Source organism: Ursus maritimus, unplaced genomic scaffold, assembly GCF_017311325.1.
Source record: "Ursus maritimus isolate PB19 unplaced genomic scaffold, ASM1731132v1 scaffold_7, whole genome shotgun sequence".
Taxonomy (NCBI): domain Eukaryota; kingdom Metazoa; phylum Chordata; class Mammalia; order Carnivora; family Ursidae; genus Ursus; species Ursus maritimus.
Window position 1 is genome coordinate 36,274,895 of NW_024426885.1, and position 15,920 is coordinate 36,290,814.

The window sequence follows — 15,920 nt, forward strand, 5'->3', positions numbered from 1 at the left end:
ATTGAATTGATAGAGCGAGTCCCAAGGTAACAACAAGCTAAACACTGTCCTCAACTGGAGGTATTTATCGAAGCGTTGATTAACACTTAGCGAACTCATCAATCACGATCACAGTTCTATTTTCTCAAACTTGGAAGTTCCAGCAATCTGGATCATCTTCTTCAACAGCAGCTTATGAGCTCATTGTGGTCTTTGGCTTCTATTACATGTGTAATCGTGCTCATAAATTCCAGTTATTGGTAAATGTCCATTAATGACCAGTGTTTTGCAATCCTCAACAAATCCTGTCTGGATGTCCAACCTCCCCTGCGAGTGCTCTTCAACCAGTAGTTTTGGAAATGTGCTACAGCAGACCGAAGGTTAATGGAGAGGCAGGGGAAGGGAAGGAATCGTCAACTCTGTGGGCTGCAGCTCCTCCTGGTCCAACCGGAGCTGTTCTGCGAAAGGCTTCTTTGGATCTAAGTTACAAAACCATTGATATAAACTATGACAGTGAGCAGCGAACATGAGTGTGCGGAACACACTCTGGGAATCACTGATGTAAGCAAATGGCTTCAGCTGTACGTTTGCTACTGTTACTGTGAGCTGATAGGTGTAACTCTGGGGTTTTTGTTATTAGGCTATACCCTAGTTTCTCCTGGGACATTTTTATTTTTAGGAAGCCACATCATTACAGGAGATCAGTTTTCTTTTAAACATATGATTTTAAATGCTTTGTTTCGTGTCATGTGTGATTTTATTGCATCTTAGTTTAGGGAGGAACGCTTTTTTTTTTTTTTTTTCTATTGACGCTACTCCAATCTTATTGTAGAAGCCAAAGGAAAAAGAGGACTTTGCAACCGACATGGTTGCAATATGCAGATGATTAAAAGAGGAATGTAAAGGATTTCCTTCGGTGAAAGGAGTAATACAGCTCATCTCATTGTTTTGGAATCTATTTTAAGAGCACAAGCACTCGGTCATTGAAGGTCTCTTCTACTTTCCCCTAAAGTCCCTCGCTACAAGGTTGTTGGTTTTTTCAAAAAATAATGATGCTATTCAACAGCTGTCTCTAGCCAGATGTTTTAGTCCCTGATCTGCTGCGGGTCTTCCTGTGTCTGCTCCACAGACAGATGTATCTGATTGTGAGCAGGGGCACCCCATGGATTAACTAGCGGTCAGCAGGTTGAGGATATGAATAAAGTGCTCTTCTGCGACTGTGCATTCTTGCCTCCTGCCTGCAGTGCGCTGGCTGTACAAATGCATGCTCGCCTTCCCCACGCAGCCCCGATGCGTTGTCTGTAGTCCCCGGTCATCTTCCCGACACACAAAGCACTTCGTTCTCACTCATACCGACACATCAGCTGATGAATGGCCTTCTTTCTAAGTCAGCCAATGTCTCCTGTTGCCTATGCTTGGAGTAGGCTATCGAATGCCTTGATGAATACGAATAGCTGATGTTCAAAGAGACCTCATTAGCGTGGATGAAAGCAGCTAGAAGTGTGAGAAAAGACTTAAAAATAGACAAAGACAAATCCCGGGGGCACGCAAGCCAAAAATTGTTCCCCTTAAAATACACGAGCTTTGTAGGGCAGACCGAACCCAACAACGTGCGTGACACGCCATGTTAAATGTAAATAAAGATAAGCTTTCCTAGAGGAAATTCAAAATCTCTACCATGACTGAGCTGTCCAGGTGGTGATGTCCGTGGCGCTCTCGATCTCCTCCTGGTTCCGCACCTTGGGTTTGGGTAGCTGCCACCGGTGGTGCCTCGCTAGGGAATTTTCCACAAGGAGTTATCCTTTCCATCAAGTCTGTATTTTTGTGACAATCAATACTTAAGAAATATTACGTACAGTTTCACTTTAGATGTAATTGAAAGAACTGTGTGCCTGTCTACAGTCTGGCACCTTCTTGTTAAGTTATTGACAGTAAATCTAATTTCCCCTAAAGCTTCTTTCTTCAAATTTAAATTCCAAATAACCTCAATCTCGACGTGGATTTTCTCTCAGAATGGAAAACCAGGGGCTAACAACCCCTGGAGCTTGAGAACAAATTGATGCGAGCAGTTGGCTCCTCCCATATGTTCATCTGCATCTGCTCGTGGTAAAGAGAGTAAAGCCCACGCCCACATCCGTGCTGTCAGGAGGTCACTGGTGACGGCTTTACTCTCAGTCTCCTTTCCTTCCTGTCACGTAACTGTGATATTCATCCACAACTAAATTCATTCTCAACCACCATAATTAGTTTCTAATTTTGTTTAAAAGGAGAGGAATTTTCCCCAAAGCAAATGAAAGCTTTTAAAACATAGTTGAGCATTGAAACCGCTTTATGACCTTTGTTACTATTTTTGACTATTGGGTAGTAAGTAAAATATTAATAACCTTTTCCATAGTCTACGAGAAAAAAAATCCAGTGTGTAAGCAATCAGTGGGTTCTTTTTAGAAATTTCTGAGAAGGTTCAATGAGATTATGTCTGCTAGAAGATCGAGGTCGAGGTAAATGATGTGGTGTCTGGGCGGGCCGTTCCTGGCAGCCCTAGATCAGTCTTGCTGCATTGTGAACTACATGTACATATGGTTTCTTCTTCCAAGTATTTGTATTCGGCTACATTTTTTTTTTCATAGCAGTCATTTCTCTGGTAATTTGCTGCTTTCAGACCACCCAAATAAGAGAGACCCTGATTCGGCCCCATTTTATTGGTGAGAGGACTGAATGAGGTATTTAGGTTAGCAGCTAGCTGAAGGTCTCACAACGGAAATCAGTGAGAGTCTTTCTCTGCTTTTGTTCTTAAATTCAGGGGCAAGTTTTCCCTGATGTTTCTTTTTAGCCTCTGCCCTTTTTTAAAAAATCCAATCTACCCTAAGACTGTGTTGCACCCTACACTTTAATTCAAGTGCCCCTTTGTTTTTCTTCTCCTGTTTTGTATTAACCCCTATTAGTGATCTTGATGTAGTTGGGGACTTGGACGGGCATATTATAAAGTAAAATTTAAAAATAAACCTTATTGTTCCTTCAGTCTTGGAGGTGGAACATTCCTAGGCCTATGTTGCTTGCTGACTGGTTGTGAGACCTTTGAAGAAGCTCTGGAAATGGCAGCTAAAGGCGACAGCACCAATGTTGATAAGCTGGTGAAGGACATTTACGGAGGAGACTATGAACGATTTGGCCTTCAAGGATCCGCTGTAGCATCAAGGTAGAGACAAAGTAGCTAGGAGTAGTAGTGTGTAAACAAGGCAACCTCTCCACCCTGGCCATTCACTTAGTTACTTTTAAAATGTCAACCCACCAGCCTGGTGCAAGTATCTGTAGTTATTGGAGCTCAGACTTGATCTCCCGCCCTTTACGAAGCATTGACATGTTTAGCCCTTGATGCTTGTGCTTAAAATAGGGCAGCTTTGAAAGAAGGTTCTGGAAAACTGCAACAGTTTCCCCTGTTCCATTCTTGTCAATATATCTGGAGAGCACTAAAAAAAATTTTTTCCCATTAATATCCATGCTATTTTGCCCCTATTAAAAAAGGGGGGGCAGCCAACCATTCATATCGTAATCCTGTCTGCTTGTAAAACATGGTGGCCAAATCAGGTCATTTAAATTTTAACAGAGTTATTCATAAAGCTTTCCACAGTACTTTGGTGGAAGCGTGGGGCCTGCCTGAGGATGATTTTGAATACTCTCACTAATATTTCCAACATAGCTTTGGCAACATGATGAGTAAGGAAAAGCGAGATTCCATCAGCAAGGAAGACCTCGCCCGAGCCACACTGGTCACCATCACCAACAACATTGGCTCCATTGCTCGGATGTGTGCGTTGAATGAGGTAAGGCCTTAATCCAGAGGAAGCCTTGTGTCATTCATACACATCATCTTTAGCAGTGCAAAACTGTTGACCCTTAACAAAATGATAGATCCTTGGAAAACCTGCCCTTTGTCATGAGGGATGTCTTTTGGGGAATGGAGAGGGATAGGCATCTTATTTTTAAGTAGGCACTGGATAATAAAGGATAAGCCAACCAACCACAGAGTCCAGGTAAAATCACAACCCAGAGAGGCCATAGCCTCTCTGACCGTCATTATTACCACCCACCTACCGAAGTGTGAGGAAAAGCTTGGCACATCCTTGCAAATAATTGCAGGTAAAACGTTCCACTTGCAATATTCGATATTCTCTCTGCTTTCAGCTTCTTTACAGTGTTGCCTTGTGGCATGGAGTTCAAGCAGCATTGTACAGGGCTATCAAAGCATAGAGAGCTTGCTACAGCTGAGGCCAGCCAGAGCCCTTAGCACAAGAAGGGGTGGAGCTGGTGACAAACAAAGCTTTGGGAACGTGTTTTGAAACACTGCAAAATTCCTCTGGGAAACTAGAACCCTTTTCTGTAACACAAGACCTGTAAAGTACAACAGCTCTCACTGAGTTGTGTTAGGAAGACAAGAAAGGGGTTGGGACATGCAACAGGTAATAGAAGGGTTAAAGAATCATAGTCGCCTCAGTAATAGAGTTTTTAAAAATATAATTTTAATAGAAACACACACAGAAGACAGTCAAATCCGAAGTGTGTATACAGCTTGGATTTTCACACAGACACCTGTATAATCACCACTCAGATCAAGAAATAGAACATTACAAGTACTGCAGAAACCCCCTCCTTCCCCTCCTAGTTGAGCAGTTAGGGGTTTAAACAAGGGAAGAGGCGATCTTGCTGATGGGCAGTGCCAGTCCTGCCTTGGAGCTCTGGGGTTATGAGAGAAACATGCTCCTTTACAGCGTTGAGTAGAACATGTCGCTGGTCTGTGCCTCAGGGTCACAACTTTTTTACGTCCCTGTGTGAGATGGGAGTTCAAATGCCAGGCTGAAATGCAAAGAATGTATCCCAGACATGTGCCTTTCAAAGTCCACTTCGGTCACGGGACTCATTTTAACAGAGGATTTATTTTTTGACATTAACCTTTAAAGGGAGTTTTTCCAAGTAGCCAAACAAGGCTGACTGATACGTGTTCTGTGGGCCGTCCTCGTGCACTCTCAAAGGTCAATGAGCCCTAATGTCCCCTACCCCAGAGAGTGGTAGATACCCTTTCCCCTGCTTTCCACAGACCTTGAGTGCGCCAGCAGGCCTTTTCACAATGATCACATTCACTTTAGGGGGAGGACAACGGATTTTATTTTTCATCTTTGATTTCAACTTCAATACCATTTATTGTTGGAATAAAGCAAAAATGGCTATTTGAAAGTATGGCCAGTGAGAGGATTCAATCACCAATCACCTTGGGCAAGAGCTGCATTAGCGGACGTCCTGCCAGCGCAGGCTCCCCGCGGGCGCCCCCGGAAGTGGCAGCAGTGTTTCCTGTGAGAGCCCAAACGCAAGCTTCCGTCATTGCTGAGGGCGCTGGACTCACTGAGTGGAGAGTGAGCTATTTCATAGGGCGACACCACAGTTACTGACTCTAAGATATTTTTTTTTTTTTGCTATGATTATTGGAATCCTGTAAAATGCTTCTCAACATCAAAGTTTTTATTCACATTTTTGCATAGAAAATACAAACACGTAATACAGAGTTCTAAAGACACCAGAAGGGTGTAGAGGGAAGTGGGTAACTGTGTGCACCTGTCCTGCAATGTTAGCCTTATTGAAGGTAGCCATTGTTTTTCACTTTTGGCTTCTTATTCTGTATTGTCTGCAATATAGCAGAAACAGATCCTTCCAAAGGCAGCAAACTCTACGTCACATTCTTGCTTTTTTAACAATCTTATTGAGATACAATCACACATCTCATACAATTCACCTTCTACATACTATTTTATGTCTTGCTTTGGTTGTGTATCAACCTTTTATTATGAAAATTGACATACATAAAGGAGCAGAATAGTATAAAGAACCTCCTTATAGCCATTAACCTGATTCAACAGTTAGCAAAACTGTGCCACACATGCTTCATCTGTTTTCTTCCTCCTCCCTCTGTTCCTCTCTCCTCCTCCTTCTCTTCCTCTCTCTTTTACTAACATATTCGAAAGCAGATCCCAGAGGTTACATCAGTCTACCTTACATACTTCAGTATGTACTTCTGGAAATGTTGCCTCATGCTTTTTACACGATAATACATGTGAGTGTTACCTTCCCTACTTCAACCTTATTTTTAAAAAAATTCTCCTGTGGTTTCCTCTAGTCTTTTTTTCTTTTCTTTCTTTCCTTTTTGTTCCTCCCACCACAGTCATATCTTTGACCCACCTGGAATTTATTTGAAATAAGAAATGTCCATCAGCTTTTATTGCCATTCTATTCCTTCTGGCTCATTACCAGAATAATGCAGGACTGGGGCTTTGAGCAAGTCCTACGTTGGTCTCCTTTGTTTTAGGGGAAAAGGCAGAACTCCTAAATTTAATTAACTCCTTCTTTAATCTGAGTTACTTACTCCAAGTGTTTCTTGTCACATCTCAGTCTGGGCAGTTTGTAGCTACCGTCCTTACTGGTGGAAACTTACTAAAACCACCTCCCACCCCTCTACCTGTAGAAAATATTCACAGTACTTAATGGACTCATCAACTTACATTGTCAAAACTTGAGACAGTTAAGAGGCCATATTCCTAGATCTGATGACTCTTGATAGACTCAACAGAAAAGAATGCCAGCTTCCAGGACTCTCTTCCCTTTGGCATAAGTGACCATAGCAACTGGCTCTGTGAGTGAGTGGGTGGTGACAGCCCCTGCGTGGTAGACAGGCTGAGCTCAGTGTTAAGTGTGTGTACAGAATGCAAATCCATATCCGTATCAAGAAAGGTATAGACATATTTTTCGTTATCATATTTCAACCCACATGTCGATCAAATAGGATAGTCTACCATATATCCCAAGGATAGAGACTGGGAACTGTTGCTTTTTGTATTATGGTGTTTGGCATAGAGAAAACTAAGCAAACTTGTTAGATGAATATCCCATACCATGGCCATTCTATTTATGAGTTGGTTATAATAACATTTTATTGTTGGAAGTTTGGAGGAATTGAAAGGAATGCAAGGGCAAATTTAGCTGAACTTGAACTCCAGTTACAATTTTATATATGTGCGTTGGTAGCTGAATCTCATATCAGGCCTAAGTCAATCTGACATAACACCTGCAAATAAGCCCAATATAAGTCTTTGCCTCGCCCAACCAGAATCTCACCATCTTGTTCTTGTGGAATGCACTATGAAGTTTGTTCGACTTCATCTTGGAAATGCTGAAATAATTTCACTTAAGAAACAAATTGACTCTGCAAAATCCTGGGAGTACAGTGAAGTATGGAACATTAGGTCTTTACAAAATGCTATTTTTATACCATTATTTAATTGTTCTTTCATTTTCTTTCCCAGAATATTGACAGAGTTGTGTTTGTTGGGAACTTTCTCAGAATCAATATGGTCTCCATGAAGCTGCTAGCATATGCAATGGATTTTTGGTCCAAAGGACAGCTAAAAGCTCTGTTTTTGGAACATGAGGTAGGTCAAATCTGCATGGACTTAGTTGACTTACATGGAGTGTATTTGGTGTCGTCTAACTTTTGAGTGAGTCCCTCAGTTTTAATATTGGTCAAGTAGAAAGAGTTGCCATTTAAACTTTGCATTTAAACAAACGATAAAGAAGAACTATATACAAAATGGAAGCTTTCTTCTCCAGCAATCAGGACTAATAGCTGGTTAATTAAAAAAAAAAAATCAGCTAAAACAGGTAATCATTAAAAAATATCTTTCTACTTTAACCATTTTATTGTAACATAAAACATATAAATATTCATTCCCTCACCAATTTCTTTGATGTAGGACCAAGGCCTATTTTTGACCATGGCTTCTGCTGATTAGAATTCTGCTGTTACCCTTTTTTTCATGATCCACAAGTATAATATGCCTTCTTTGATTTCTGATTTATTTCTTTAAAATGGATCAAGAGATTAAAGATAACCTACGAAGCACTTTGGTTGCATAATCCTTCTAGATTTTTTCCCTCAACCTTTCATGTGTGATATCCACCTAAGTAGAGAGTAATGGTTTGTGACTGCCTTTTTCAATCTTTTTTGAGAATTTAACTGGACTTTCATAGACGTGACCAATTTATGTTGTACTCTTTTTATTGTTAGGTGATATATAATTAACTTAGATTATGACATTAACATAAAACTGTCATAAACAAATCTGAGGATAAACCCAGCTGACTCAAGCAGACAACTCCACTGGTGAGAACAGAAGTGCCGGGGCTGCTCAGAGTAGCCTGGTGGCCCAGAGAGGCTGGTGGCCTTGGGCGTTAGCAGCCTGTCTGCAGAGGATATGAGCCTCAGTTAATTGAGAGAGTCCCTTCTATTGAGTTTCTACAATCCTATAAATCAGGTTTCTAAGAGTAAGTGAGGGACCTTCCTCTCTTTTCCCTACCTCCTCTGCCACCTTCTTTAAAATCAGTACTGTAGGTGGGGCGGCGGGGTGGCTCAGTCGTTAAGCGTCTGCCTTCGGCTCAGGGCGTGATCCCAGCTTTCCGGGATCGAGCCCCACATCAGGCTCCTCTGCTGGGAGCCTGCTTCTTCCTCTCCCACTCCCCCTGCTTGTGTTCCCTCTCTCGCTGGCTCTCTGTCACATAAATAAATAAAATCTTTAAATTTAAAAAAAAATCAGTGCTGTAGAGAGCAACTATTTATTTGTCATGGGGGGTACCTAATCCCTGGCATGTATTGTAGTTGAAAAAACTTTGAAAAAACTAATATCACAAATTTATAATGAATAACTACTATGGCATTTTTCTCATCTTCAAACCAAATTATTTATCTGAAAAGCTGCCTGTGTAATTTTAAGTTATTTAGAGTTTCCTAAGCCCATATTTTGTTTTCTTAAAGCGGATAAAACAATAGGAACTTAAATACTAAATAGTTAAGGCCCAGTGATAGAACTTAATACTAAAGAAAGCCCGTTTTTTTAAGCAGGCTTAAAGTATGGAGTGTTAGAACTTTTAGGGGGTGAGGGGAATGGAGTCCCAGAATTTTCACCCCCCCCAACCAGAGCACCTCCCTTTTTATCTACTTATTTATCGTTTCCATGTAAAATTTTGTTTGAAAAAGGAAAACGCACCTCAGCTTTTAAAAAGCAATTAAAATGAAAAAAGAAAACCACTGTTCCAGTTCAGCTAGAGTTGCCATATTTAGTGATTAAAAATACGGGACACAGTTATTTTATCTGGCATTTATCTGTATTTTAGCTGGCAACCCCAAGTCCAGATTCTCTTCAACTAAGGCAGAAAGCAAACTCTGGGAGCCATCAGGGATTAAAAGCCATCCACGAGGTCGCATGGGGAGTTAGTTAGTGGTAAAATAGGGGGTGAGATCCAACATTTTGGGGAGACTCACTTCTGCAGGTGAAAACACGTACATTAGTTTGTACAATCCTAGGCCTCTGTGGACTGTGGCTTGGCTTCGTCGTGCGCGTATCATAACTCGGTCCTTACGGCTAATGAAAGTAGAGCATTTTTATAGCCCTTGTAACAAGGATCTCTCAGAAAATGCTTTGTGTTCTAAATTCTCTCTGGCTTAGGCAGACCTTCCTGGAGGATACTGTGGAGAGAGAACTTTTGGGGAGGCTCTGGTGTGGCAGTTTTCCTGCCCTGCTTCGGGAGTCCCCACTCACGGTGTCTCATTCATTCAACTAACCAGATTGAGAAGTCGTCAGCCAAGCAGTTAAGACACGGCCTCTTCACTGACTAGGAGTCCTTGAACGATGACTCTACCTCTCCATCTTTGTTTTAGCCTTTGTAACATGGGCTGATAATATTTGCCTCATAAAGTTATTGTAAATAACATTAAATAAGTAAATTCATGTAAAGTGCTTAGAACAATTTTTAGTATATATTGAGGCCTCAGTAAATGGCAGCAGCCCAAGCAGAGATCCTGTCACGTAACGGCCAGTCCTGGCACGCGGCCACCCGTTGATTTGTGTTGGTGATTGTTGACTCAGGCAACAGGAGTGGAGTCTCAGATCTTTTGGAAACCAAGTTCTCTAAAACTTTTCATTTTTCAGTTCCTTTCACGTTCACAAAAACACGGGCTTGCATTTACAGAGGAGCAAAGTGAAGCCCCAGCTGATTTAGATGCGTTTCCGGGATCTGCTGAGGGAACTTAGAGTGCTCGCCCCCCGGGAAATACAACTTTGCAGTCAGACAGACTTGGCGTTGAGCCCTGGCACGAGTGTGTGACTCGGAAAGGGAAACTTACTTGATTACCTTCCATTGCTCATCAGTGAAATGGGGGTCACAGTATGAATTTTGCCGTGGCCCAGGTTAAAATGCGATCATTGTAATTCTAGCAGTACCAGCACTCACGTGGTGCGCGCTAAGTGCCAGACATTTCCCTAAGCACTTTATTTACATCCGTTAACGTATTTAAGATAGAAAAACAGGTATATCTCATAAGTATTATTACTATTACTCTATGGTGCATGGCAGAGTTCAGGCTGTAAGTTCTTCTTATCTACAACATTAGGGGGCAGCATTCCTAGAATTATTAAACACGGTGGGCACTTGGCTGTTAAGAGATCATGGTGCCCAAGTTTTCCCATCGCTTTCGTAGGGTTATTTCGGAGCTGTTGGGGCGCTGCTGGAACTGTTCAAGATGCCTGATGACCAGTAGTGACGACCGGCGGATGGAAGCGCCTTCTGTGAGAACAGAGAGCTGAGAGCCGCGGCCGGAGGAGGTCGATGCCGCTGGGGGACGGAAGCTAAGCCATTATGGCAGACGTACCTGCTGGATCTGTAAATAACTTAAAATCCTTCTAGCTGATCTTTTACTCTTGGGTTTTGAGCTGATGATTCAAAATGGGGAAGACGAATTTTTTCTGTATACTGTATTTTTAAAAAAAAAAATTTTGTGCAGCGAGGCCAAACCTACGAATTTTATGCATTAACCTTGAAAAGTTGTATGATGTGTAGGAAGGACCCGAAATGTAAGTGCTGTTTATTTTTCTTCTGGGGTTTACTGATCAGTGTGGTAATTTTAACTTCATTTAGTAATTACTCTAGGAGATTCTACCTTTACTTATATTCTTCATGACGTTTCATGATTTGCTGTTGGTTTCAAATGAAACTACAAATCTGGCATGTTTTACTGTGAACACGATTTTGTTTGTTTGTTTATATACCTTTTTTCATCTTGTTTTCCTTTTTTTTTTCTCTGTTGGAATGTCTTATGGAGAAAGAGAGTCCTTCCCCCTGTTTCTGTCCTCAAATGACTCCCTCTCCTCCCCAATACCTTTCTTGAACCTAATTGTTTGTATCAATCAAGGTGCTGACCAACTCGATACGAAGTTTTAAGCACGAGATCGAAAGCTCTCAAAAGTGCCCTTGATGAGAAAACCCTGAAAGTGTTCATGAATTTTATGAGTCAGGCAAAAGTTGAAAATGATATGCAATTTTGTCTTAACCCTTACGAATATGCAATGTTTTGTTGGATTTATCTTCTGTTAGGTTATATGAAATTGCAATGTTCTCTGATGAAATGTCCTCCTTCGTGCCCACCAGGACTTTGGAACTTCCCAGGTAAAGTCTCCCAGGAGATTCACATTTCACATTGGGAGATGGGGGAGAAGTCATGGGTTGAGGTGTTAGGTAATAATACCTATTTGTTTTGTACATGTATGTACACAGGAGCTTTGTAACAAGGCATCTTAAGTAATAACATTTTTTCATTTGATATATTTCAAACTGAAAACCGTATTTCAATCCCAGTTTCTAATATTTAAAAAAAAATCATGATACTGATCTATCTATACGTATTTTTTTTCTTTTTTGAAAGATGTCATTGGAACAGATGGGTAACTTTCAAATGAGAGTCTTGTACAAATATCGAAACGCATGAGATCTAATGATTTAGAACTGATTAATCTTTTGAATTGAGCATATTGTTGAAAGGGATTTTTGAAGGCAGTACAATTCCTCCATGATGAATCTTTCCTTTTCTGCCTCCTGAGCACCATCTTTAATTACCATATCTTCAAGTCTTGAAGAACTTGATGTTAATTGAAGTATTCACTTGTCTGGTTGAAATAAAGCCTGTTTCTGTTGTGATGTTCTTAGTGTATATGTTATTTTCATTTCTTAATCTTCATGTCCATATTATCTGCTTTTGTACCATACAATGAATGTGTTGTATTTTTGCTACCCTACATTTCCTAGTTTGAGGCTTTCACATAAGGGTGTCTTCAATTGAAGCTGTAACTCTATGCAGAGATTTTTGTTTTAATAGCTTTGTGGTTCTTCTACATCTGACTCGTCGCCAAAATATCATTACTATATTTGGCAATTCAAAAAATTTTTCAAAATTTGGTCATCACAAATACATTTTATTAACTTCTACCTGGCTTTAAAAAATTCAGGCAACTAAGATGTTCTTGAAAAAGATAAGGGTAAAAAAAAAAAAAGAAAGAAAAAGATAACTGTAAAAATGTACATATGATCTACATTAGTGCCTTTTTTGACTGTTCCCTTCTATCAGTCTTACTCTCCTCTGCCAGGGAATAGTAGACCTTGGATTATGGTTCTGCAAAAGGAATCAGGGCAAGTTAGTATAATTATATAATTTTTTAATTATCTGGAATCACTTGATCTTTTATTGCAAATGTGTAAGACATTGGTTTAGCTGAGGAAATCAATTCTTCCACTATACAAATATCAGTACATGTTGGGTACATATAGGCAGCCTTTTTTTATAATGAGAAACTTGTAGCCTGAGGATTTTTACATTCACTCGAATCATAGGGATTTTCCTGTGGCTCAACATTAAGAAGAAACTTGACAAGACTAAAGAATTTTTATCATGAACTATGTGAACTCAAGATGGTCAGGTAGTCCAGAGCATGGCTCTTGATTGTGAGACAGCTTCAGTGTGGATCTAGCTCGGCCATTGCCTAGCTGTGTGGGCAAGCCACTAACCCTCTCTCTAAACGCCAGCTTCCTCATTCATTAAACGGGGTAGTTTTCACCTCCATATTTAAGAGCTTAGCACAAAGGCTGGCAAATAGTAAATGGTAGCTGTACTGGGAAAAGAAAAATAGATGTCTTAAGCTAACATGTGAAATCTGTGATATCTAATCTTCTAGAATGTGGGGAACCTATTTTAGCACAGAGATACAGATCTCCCTATGCTAGTACATGTCCACAGTCCTGTGTCCACAATTCCAAAATTCCACACTCTTAAAATGTATCCTGACAGTCACTTAACAGAAAAGCTGACTTGAGCATTATTTATCACTCTGTAGGATTCTTCACATGTTTTGTTGCAAAGCTTCTAATGCGTTTGATTACGGGGTGCTGCCCCAGACCCTACTAGGGATGTTAAGGAGTGAACAATTCTGAATTTTGAAAGACATCTGGTCTCAAGAATTTTAGATAAAGGGATTGTGAAGGTATGGTTGTATTCTTCAGGTTAGGTAGTATATATGAGTTCAGAGTCCCTTTGTTGGGAACTGTTGTTACAGGTAATTTATGCTTGACATCATCTGGTCATAGAAGGAATAAGAAGTTATTTTGTGCCAGGAAGGAGCTGAGGAAACCAAGAAGAATTGGCTATAACCCCTGCTGTTCAGCAAGGGAGACAAGTCTCAAACCAGTTCACATTATAAAGTATCATGGGTGTCATTCATTCATTCACCAGTATGTACAGCAGTGAACAAAACAAAGACCCACCCTCACAGAGCTTACATTCTAGAAGGAAGACAGATAATCACTAAGTAGATAATGCTAGATCAGTACTACAAGGAGAAAATGAGGTAAGGTCAAGGACTAGAGAGGAGGTAGTTGTATTTAGAAAGCGGAAGGAAAGAAACTCCTTTGGTAGAGTGGTCAAAGACATCTCCTACAAGAGGAGAGATTTGAGCAGAGTCAGATGAAGTTGGGAACTCACCGTGTAAATACCTGGGAGAATATTTTTTACTCCTGGCAAAGGAGAATGGAGGTTTTGAGGAACTGCAAGGATTCCATTGTGTGTGGAATAAATGATGGCAAGAGTGACTGGGCATGCAGTTTTGGGAGTAGCCATGGGCCAAGTCCAATATAAGGTCTGTATGTGAGGGTAGAGGCTGCACCCATAGGAGCAATTGGTCACTTCTCCTGGAGAAGAGAGGTCGAGAAGCTTCCATAGAATGTTAACCAATGAGTAGAGGCCACTGAGTGGACCTGGAGAGGAGGGCTTCCCAAGCAGAGAGAGTGGGGTGAGAGAGGCATTGAGAGAAGAAACAGTAGTTGGGTTACTCAGGGAATTAGAAACTGTTTGCTTCTGCTGGAGCCTTGGTTAGTGAGAGAGAAACCAGATACTGGGAGAGAGGAAACCAGCCAGATTATGGAAGGACTCACATTCCATGCTAAAGATTCTGGTGTTTTCTGTAGTCAGTGGAGAGCCATCAAAGGGTTTCAAGTAAAGTGAAACTAGAATTAATCTGGCTTCAAAGTGATAATAGAACAAAGTGTCCTACTGAGGTAAATGGGTAAACCAGTTATTGTGTTTTTGAATACACAACACCATTCTTACTATCATGTTTACTTTAGTTCTTCTATTGTGTCCAACCTCAGGCAGTAGCTGCTTAGTGGACCAGATTTCTCTGTAACTAAGAGGGTTATATAAGGTCTTGAGAATTTTCCCACAGGACCAAGGCTGCTAATAGCTACCACCCTGCTATGATTCTATTTAGTGACTAGAAAGATTTCAACATCACTGATCCCCATTAACTCTATTCCTTGCAAGAATTGTTTGGAGAGAGGGCTCTTTTCCTCCCAGTGACTAGATGACCCCAAATTTGTGAGAAAAATTAAATTAATGCACATTTTCTACTGGGTCTACCAGTGCTTATGATGCACTTTTCATCTATTTAATTTTAACTGAATGCTTGTGATCTGGGAGGCATAGATTGGGTAACTCTCAGGAGACATTCAGCTGTAGGACAGCAGGGTCCCTCCTTTCATCGGCTTCCGTTCTCATGAGGGAGGTAGACTTTAAGTACATAAGCCAACAAATAGGAAAATAGCAGCTGTGAAGGGAAGAAACAGGGTGATGTGGTGAAGAGGAAGGCAAAGGACTTCCTTAGTAAGCTGGGCATGAAATACAAATATGAAATCATGGCCTCAGCATTTGAGGAATGACCCTCAGGTGTTTCTTGCTTTCATTCATTACTACCTCCTCAATGAAAATGAAAGATGTTTTTGGGAAACAGTTTGAGAGCTAATTCATTTTCTTTTTTTTTTTACTTAGAAAATTTAATTTAGTTCCCATATGAATTTAAAATCGTATGTTACATGAAACAATAGATTAATTTAATAATGCTCCCTTTGTACTACTCGCTCATTTCACAAAACAATATTATTTAAGCTGTTCACTTGAATCTTTATCGTCGATGCCTTTGTCATGGCCAGAGTCATTTCGTGGTTTCCAGAGCACACCAAGTCTGACGCACAGCAGTTTTTGAATCTACTTATGATATTGACACTGGATTTTTTTTTTTTTAACCAAGCCAGGAGCACCTATTCCCACAATGACCTCAATTATTTGTTTCATTTTCCAAAAGGTGTTATATTGGTGATGCCACAGTGTAACCATTTATGTAGTGCCTTTTATGGTCAACTTTAAAAGGTTAGTTTATAAATATTCATCACTTGCAATACAAAAATAAAAGAAAATTTGTATTAAAAGTCTTTGCCTCTTTTTATGCTTACTCTATCAGGTAAACACCAAACATTCCCAACTAGAATTAATTGTGATTTCAGTTAATGTTGTCACCAAACAATTCTCAACCAGTCTGCAGTTAGAATTCATCTTCCTACACTTAAGTATTTATTTTAATTTCAGTAAGTTTTATATGCTTATAATCTAAAAAGTTAAATAGTTCCAGAAGCTTGGCAATAATAGGGCTATGAAAAAAGTAGCAATACCCATGTTTTCTTTTTTGTTTTTT

At 40.3% G+C, this 15,920-nt stretch overlaps 1 protein-coding gene across 3 annotated transcripts in view; it reads left to right on the top strand.

The window, feature by feature from the left end:
• The window catches only part of PANK1 (pantothenate kinase 1), a 101,639-nt gene extending 89,594 nt beyond the window's left edge, over positions 1-12,045 (top strand). For all 3 annotated transcript variants that reach the window (XM_008696234.2, XM_040624127.1, XM_040624126.1), the window contains 4 exons: positions 2,999-3,175; positions 3,677-3,800; positions 7,326-7,451; positions 10,553-12,045. In XM_008696234.2, the coding sequence (XP_008694456.1) occupies positions 2,999-3,175; positions 3,677-3,800; positions 7,326-7,451; positions 10,553-10,612 (487 nt within the window). In that variant the 3' untranslated portion in view covers positions 10,613-12,045. The remainder of the gene's footprint in view (positions 1-2,998; positions 3,176-3,676; positions 3,801-7,325; positions 7,452-10,552) is intronic.
• Positions 12,046-15,920: the final 3,875 nt, after the last annotated feature.